General features: G+C 49.7%; 1 protein-coding gene across 1 annotated transcript; it reads right to left on the bottom strand.

Annotated features, from left to right (window-relative positions):
* Nucleotides 1-849: 849 nt before the first annotated feature.
* Nucleotides 850-7533, bottom strand: LOC131693423 (uncharacterized). Its single transcript, XM_058981226.1, has 2 exons — nt 7354-7533; nt 850-7295 (listed from the first exon to the last, which is right to left on the bottom strand). The coding sequence occupies exon 2, from the start codon at nt 7219-7221 to the stop codon at nt 850-852; it is 6372 nt and encodes a 2123-aa protein (XP_058837209.1). The 5' UTR covers nt 7222-7295; nt 7354-7533.
* Nucleotides 7534-8248: the final 715 nt, after the last annotated feature.

Raw genomic sequence — 8248 nt, 5'->3', positions numbered from 1 at the left:
TTCAAATGAACATCAAATTACTTCGATTCGCAGGCCTAGATCACTGATGGCGAATCAAAGATAATTGGAATATATTGTCCACTATCGATAATTCCGGACGTCCCAGGTTCCGGGTATATTTCAGATCTATAGCCACTTCGGTGATGACAGAACCAATTTTCACTAACCTACTCCCAAATGGATGGTATTATATGAAGTTCGGTATCGAACCCTCCATCTACTCCTCCACCTCCTACCTCTCAACCCCCCTTCCCCTTCTCTCATCCCCCCCCACACAGACCAACCTCCCTCCTGCATTCCCTTCATCCACCCCGTATACTAAAATAAGTTTGATGATTCCCGACGCATCCTCTCCCTTCCACTAATTATATCCCTTCCCTTCTCCACCATGAAGTTAACGTGAAGACAAAATTGAACTCACGCTGATTAAGCTTATTGTTGGGTGGATTGAATAAACGGCTTTTCAGCATGAATCAGCTAAAAGATCGGTCAATTATTGTATCTCGTTAATTCCCAATAATTACGGCTAGATTACAGGGCAATACGCAAGTCACGTATCACCTAACCTCAATCGTGCACAATTCGAACGGTTGAGTGCGTTTCTTGGCCTTCCGGCACGGAAATAAATGTTTGCTTATATCTTCACGAATTCAACGTTCTATTTACTTAAACTTCCAACAATTTCTATCTATTCTTTTTTCTTATATCTTTCTCTCATCTCTACGTGACGTCTATGTTTTTCTATCCTACCATTTCAAACGATCCTTTTTTTTCCTTTTTCTATCCTTCCATTTCAAACGGTCCTTCTTCCCTTTTCCTATCCTTCCATTTCAAATGGTCCTCACTACATCAAAATTGTCCACCGACAGGTGGTCCACCGTGGAGTTGGAAGGGGTCAGCGGGACATACCGTAACACTCCCCGACCCGTAAGGCTGGTTAGCTATCTCCGGTTCAGCTTTACCTTCTGCTGTTCCCGGCTGAAGCCCCACCTTTTCTATGTCGATCCGCGCCAGCTTTGCTACAGGTCGATGCACCATTCCGTCGGGAGTCTGCACCACGGCATCGCGAACTCGCCCATCTCGGCCCACCACGACCTTGGCTACACGTCCTCGAATCCATTCGTTGCGTATCTTCTCCTCCACGATGATCACCGAATCTCCTACCTCGATCGGTTTTGTCTCCTCAAACCACTTGGTACGACGTGCGATGGTAGGAAGATATTCCCGCACCCACCGGCGCCAAAACTGATCTACCATTGTACGGCATAGATTCCAGTCGCTCCTGCAGGCTTGTCTTGGATCCGTAAGCGTCTTCGGAGTCTGCGTTACGCCGCTCGAGCTCATTAGAAGAAAGTGGTTCGGTGTTAGAGCCTCCTGTTGCGCCGTCTCCAGAGGAATATATGTTAGCGGTCTCGAATTGACCACACTCTCAGCTTCCACTAGCAACGTTGCCAGCGTTTCTTCGTTCGGCGTTCGAGAAGACTCCATTGCAGCAAGAGCGGTTTTCACCGACCGCACTAGACGCTCCCAGGCGCCACCCATGTGAGGTGATCCAGGTGGGTTAAACACCCATTTCGTGTTCGCGTTGGTGAACGTTTCGGCAAGCTGGCGCTCGATTTTGCCCATCTCCTGCTTAAGTTCGTTGCTCGATCCCACGAAATTTGTGCCCCTGTCGCTGCGGATCTCCACAGGTGCTCCTCTGCGTCCGATGAAACGCCTGATCGCCATCTTGCAAGATTCCGTTGAAAGTGTGTGAGCGACTTCGAGATGGATTGCTCGTGTGGTCATACACGTGAACAGAGCTACCCATCGTTTTGCAATACTTCGGTTCACCCGCACGCCGATCGGCCCGAAATAGTCGACGCCTACGTAGGAAAATGGACGTACGTACGCCTGCAACCTGGCCGCCGGGAGTGGAGCCATTCGGGGTGTCGCCAGACTTGGCTTCTTGACTTTACACAAGGCGCACTCTTTAGCCACCTTACGCACGAACGGGCGCAGTTGCGATATGTGGAAACGCTGTCTCACTTCGTTCACGACAGTCTCGCCATTGGCGTGAAGAAATCGTTGGTGGTACCATTCAACCAGCAGTCTAGTCACTGGATGGGCTTTCGGCAATATTACTGGAAACTTAGTGTCAAACGCGGCGACGGTCGCAGCAGATATCCTTCCATCAGAACGAATAACACCTGCTTCGTCCAAGTACGGAGACAGTTTGTATATTTTGCTGGTTTTCTCTAGCCGCGCCTGTTGTCCTGGCTGCTTGTCCCGCATTACTGACAAAGTCGCCACCTCGTCCGGATACTGCTCACACTGCACCCAACGAAAGATTGTGGTTTCGGCTGTTGCTAATTCCTCTTGAGTGAGTGGTCCGTCCAGTCGAGTCTCTCGTTTTACCGTTCGCCGTAGATTTTGTACGTAGCGATGAACATGTGCTACCGATCGATACAAATGCGTCAGTTTCGAGAATCGCTCCCACCTCACAAGTTGTGGCGGTACGATAACCTCCTTGTGCACCAAACACGACCTCAGCTCTTCGTCGGTCGTCGCGCCGACTGAATCTGCATCTACGGTCCATTGATCTTCTGGCAAATATAAATCGTTGTCACCACGGAACCAACGGCCGCCTGAGGACAAACACGGCCCTTTTCCCCACTTTGTCGCATCGTCGGCGACGTTCTTTCTCGATGATATCCAACGCCATTGCTTCGCCTCCGACTTGGACAAAATCTCACCTACTCGGCAAGCTACGAACTGGCGATATCTTCGATGATCTGAATTTATCCAAGCCAGCACCGTCTTAGAGTCACACCATAACACTGTCTTCTCGACTACGAGCGAGTGCCCAGTGAGGATGGTCTTCATCAAGCGAACTCCGATTACCGCTGCCATCAACTCCAACCGTGGGATGGAGTGTGCCTTCAGTGGAGCCACCTTGGATTTCCCACCGACTAACGCAACAGAAATCCCACCCGGAAATACCGCCCGAAAGTAAGCGACACACGCATAAGCTTCTTCGCTAGCATCCACGTAGATATGCAGTTGCAGCGACAAGATATCTTTCACCGAACGTTGCGGAAAGTAGCAACGCGGAATGCTAATCTGGTCCAGATGTTTGAACAAACTCGTCCACCGCATCCACTTCCCAAGTAACTCCTCCGGAATTAGTTGATCCCATGTCGTTTTCGCCCTCCACAGCTCCTGGATTAGTACCTTGCCGTGTATGAGGAAAAAACACAACAATCCTGCCGGATCGAATGGGCTCATCACTACTCGCAGTGCCTGGCGCTTAGTTGGATGCTCCGCACCCACCGCTAGCGTCGTTGTAAACGTGAAGACATCGTCGACCGGCTTCCAGTACATCCCGAGCACGCGTTCGGTTGAACTGTTCTTGTCCAGCTGGAGACACTTTTCTGTGACTGGGTCTCTCTCCCCGACCCGTGCGAGAACCTCGGTGGAATTTGAAAGCCAGTTCCGCAGATGAAATTCGCCGAGAGAGTGGACCAGTTTGACTTCATGTGCCAGCTTCACCGCTTCGTCAACGTCGTCAGCGCTGTCCAAGTAGTCATCCACGTAGTGCTTCCGGATAATTGCGTCGGCTGCAACTGGATACTGTCTTGAATGCTCCTTAGCGTTCAAATTCTTCACGAATTGTGCCGAACACGGTGAACACGTTGCACCAAACGTTGCGACGTCCATCAAATACACATCGGGGGCTTGTGTAGGATCATCTCGCCAAAGCAGTCGTTGCGCATGTCGATCTTCTCGTCGAATCCAAATCTGGTGAAACATCTCCTTCAGATCCGCGCACAGAGCGACCCGTTTCTCCCGGAAACCGTATAGAACATTGAGCAACGTATTTAGCAGATCCGGCCCTTTCAACAGCATCGTGTTGAGTGCGACTCCATCCACTTTGGCCGCTGCATCGCAGAAGATACGAACCTTGGACGGCTTCTTGGGATTGATGACCACTCCTAAAGGTAAGTACCACGTACGCCGTGGATCTGAATCATCGAGCTCCTTCCGGGTCGCTTTGTGTATGTACCCTTTCGCTTGATACTCAGAAAGCTGTCTCCTCACACTTTCGCCGATGAGTAAATCCCTCTGCATACGCCTTTCCAAACACTGCAGTCGTCGAACCGCCATCTGGTAGCTGTCCGGGAACTCGAAGCTATCGTACTTCCAGAGAAGCCCAGTTTCGAATCGCTGTCCGACCCGCTTAGTAGTTTCCATCAGGATCCGATTTGCTCGTTGAGTTTCCGCGGACTCAGGATGGGCGACTTCCATTATACCCAGACTCTCGACTGAGAAAAACTTCTCCACGAGCTCATGTAGGGTCTGCTCGGCCTCCTGGCACTCGCATATGTGGAAACTATGAACGATATCCCCTGACTTGTCCTGGTTGGATCCGTAGACCGTCCATCCCAAACGTGATTTTGCTGCTATCGGCTCTCCCGGTCGGCCATCTCGTAGCTTGAGTGTCGATGTAACGTGAGCGTTGTCGTTTCCGATGAGGATGCGCGGTACCGCTTGATCGTAATCATCGATCGGTAGGCCCTTTAGGTACGGAAAGGTTTCTGCGAGTTCCGCGTACCGCAAGGATTGTCGTGGTAAGTCCAGCTTGCTTACGGTGCGCACGTCCGACAAAGAATGTTTGGATGCCCCTGACCGTCCTGCTATTTCCAATGCGACCCGTTGAGAATTAGCTTCTGACCTCTTCACGTTCGCCGTCCACTGCAAGCACAATGGTTGCGGATCTCCTACAACCCCAAGGTCCTTTACCAACTCTTCGTCAATCAGCGTTCTCTCCGAGCCGTCGTCCAAGAAAGCATACACGGACACAGATCGATTGTTCCCATACAAAGTCACTGGAATAATACGAAAAAGCGTAGTCTTTCCAGCGGAATGATGGTTGGTGACAGCTTTGGAACTACTTGGCTTAGCTTCATTCGATACTTGCCTGGACCCATTCTTCGCCGAATTTCCGTCGTTCCCAAACTTCTTACAGCCATTTCCTGGCGTCTTTCCGTTTTCCCTGGCCTGCTGGGCTTCATTTGTGTCCCGTTTGGAGTGCAGCAAAGGGTGGTGACGCCGTTGACACCCGTCGATATCGCATTGCTTGCGATTCTTGCAGGGGCGCCTTCCGTGTGCTCCAAGACAGAGCCGACACAAGCCGAGTTTCTGTATTGTCTCCCAGCGTTCATCGACCGTTTTCTTGTCGAACTCTGAGCAGTCTTTTACCCGATGCCCCGGGTTTTTGCAAATGAAACACGCTGGGCTTGATGGGCGCATCGTAACGCCAGATGCTTCTTTGTTCGTCGCCATCAAAGAAGAATCCTCCATTGAGTGAGTTCCGCAGAAGTTTTTGTCCTTTCCGTTCTTCTCCTTCACTATTCGCGGCTGCTGTACAGGTTGCGGCCTAGGATCGTAGTTCACGGTCACGTCGGATGCCGCTCGCACGAGCGTCTGCATATACTGCGAGAAAGAACGCAGGTTCACTTCCCCGCAGCGCTGCTTGTATAGCGACCAGTCCAGTTTCATATGTGCTGGAAGCTTCTCTACCAACTCGAACAGTAGCATCGGATTGTTGAGATGCGCTTCATGCCTCCCGGCTTCCAGATGATCACAAAAATTCTGCACCGCCATACCGAAACCGATTAGCGTATCTAGTCTTTCCTGTTTTGGCGCAGGTACCCCTCGGATCCTCTGCAACAACGCATGGATCAACAATTCCGGTCTACCATAAAGTGTCTCCAGCGTAGCTAAAACATTTGGGACGCTCGCCGGTAGCAACAGTCGACTCCGCACCGATTCAAGTGCGTGCCCCTTCAAACACCGTTGCAACCTCGCCAAATTTTCCTCGTTCGAAAACCCGCACGTCTGAGTAGAGTTAACGTACGAGCTAATGAATAGCGGCCAGTCCTCCGGATTACCAGAAAAGATTGGCAACTCCTTGTTCATCACGTGTCTTGCCGCCAATTGTCGTGGTGTCGGTCCCCAATACGCCTGCTCGTCATGCAACGGAGGTTGCTGCGCACCAGCCTGGAACTCCGCAAACCGTGGTTGCTCCTGCGGTCCCAATTGGATTCCTGGTGGCACCGTCTGCCTTCTCGAAAACCTTTGCTCAGTGGGGATCACAGACGGTAACGGTTGGCCGGCGTACGACTGGGAATACTCTCCTCCCAGTAATTCTTCCACTGTCACTGGACCTCTAATCGGGCCTGCACTATCTCTATTCACTGCGGTCGATTGCGCGGCGATTGCAAAATTCGGATTACCAACTCGCGGAATGATAAACGAATTGCCTGCTGGAGGAGGCTGGGTGAGAGGAAAGGGATAGTTTTGGAAAGCATGCTGCTTGGGGATTACATTTGCGATGCCTTTGCTAAGCCTGGCGAGCGCGGAGGTAACCGAGAAAATGTTAGCCTGACCTCTACCAACTATTGGCGCTGTTGTGCTTTCGGCTCGACCGATAATACCCCCTAACGTTGGCTCAAACCCTGACTGCCCTAACGAAATACCTGCCAACGCTGCTTCTAGAATACCCTCGTTAATGCTAGTTGGTTGCTGCATGCCGTCCTGCCTAGCTTGTATTCCAGTTGCGGTCGTCGCGTTACTCGTACCAATAGCTGGAGCCTTCTCCGTCGGGACAACCAACGTCGAATGGGCGGCCTTCCACTGCTGTACCTTGCTGAAGGAACTCTGCACTGAGGCGACACTCCGGTTGTCTTCATCGCCTTCCCCACCTAGGTCAATCACCTCTCTCAAACGGAATGACTCGTTCATTACCGCCTGCTCTAGCTGCAATTGCCTCCGCTCAAACTCTGCTTCCTTTTTCTGCTTCTCTTGCTCCATCTTCCGCTCGTGCTCCCGGCGCTCCAACTCTATACGCTTCATCGCCAAAGCCTTCTGGGCCTCAAGTCTCTCGAGCTGTAGGCGAGCCCTTATTGCTCCAGCACTACAGGTTGAAGTGCTCGTTCCTGCTTTGCTGTTAGCCTTGCTTCCGGGTGCATCAATCACCGGAATCTGTGCCGACGGTCTCTGACAGTTTGGGCATGTAAACGGTCGGTCTGTCGCATCAATGCTGTCGTTCACACCCACACAGGAAAAATGCCACCACGAATCACAGTGACAACAGCTTACCATCCGATCCGTGTCAGGTTCATTACACTGGTTACAGTGTGTTTCCACGGTGGGGGCACTTCCTGTACAATTCGGCATTGCTTCGTGGTTATCTTGGACGATCTTTTAGATTGTTGGGTGGATTGAATAAACGGCTTTTCAGCATGAATCAGCTAAAAGATCGGTCAATTATTGTATCTCGTTAATTCCCAATAATTACGGCTAGATTACAGGGCAATACGCAAGTCACGTATCACCTAACCTCAATCGTGCACAATTCGAACGGTTGAGTGCGTTTCTTGGCCTTCCGGCACGGAAATAAATGTTTGCTTATATCTTCACGAATTCAACGTTCTATTTACTTAAACTTCCAACAATTTCTATCTATTCTTTATTCTTATATCTTTCTCTCATCTCTACGTGACGTCTATGTTTTTCTATCCTACCATTTCAAACGATCCTTTTTTTTTCCTTTTTCTATCCTTCCATTTCAAACGGTCCTTCTTCCCTTTTCCTATCCTTCCATTTCAAATGGTCCTCACTACATCAAAATTGTCCACCGACAGGTGGTCCACCGTGGAGTTGGAAGGGGTCAGCGGGACATACCGTAACACTTATATATAAATATTATAGTTTTGTTTCAAGTATGTCAGTGTCAGTGTCGACATGTTGCTTCTCAGGTTCGTGACAGTCGTGCACTTATATATGCTTATCAAGTGTGAAGAATGTAATAGACATTTCCACAATGTTACACAGCAAAAAAAAAATCATGAGTGTGAGATGTTCGGCTTTTCCTAGGTCATTCAGTCTGAGTTTTACATCTAAAGAGTCACAATATAAAATTTTACATTTCATAGCATGTAAAATCCTATTATCGGACAGAAAAATACGTCGCTGCGTTGTTTACGTCAAATGTTATTTTCATTTTTTCTAAGAATGTATATTGAACGTAATGAGGCATTAAATCATAGTTTAGATAAATGAGAAAGGCATAATTGCACCACTAGGTGTGTGTGTGTGTGTGTGTTAACCATCCTATCTCCCACTAGCTGGTAGTGATTTACAGAAAAAAGATGTTTGCATGTATTTAAACATTCATGCCAATAACTTGGTTCACGGATTTAGG

Source organism: Topomyia yanbarensis, chromosome 1, assembly GCF_030247195.1.
Source record: "Topomyia yanbarensis strain Yona2022 chromosome 1, ASM3024719v1, whole genome shotgun sequence".
Lineage (NCBI taxonomy): Eukaryota > Metazoa > Arthropoda > Insecta > Diptera > Culicidae > Topomyia > Topomyia yanbarensis.
The sequence above is the reverse complement of the archived record's forward strand: the minus strand, read 5'-3'. Positions and strand labels throughout refer to the sequence as shown.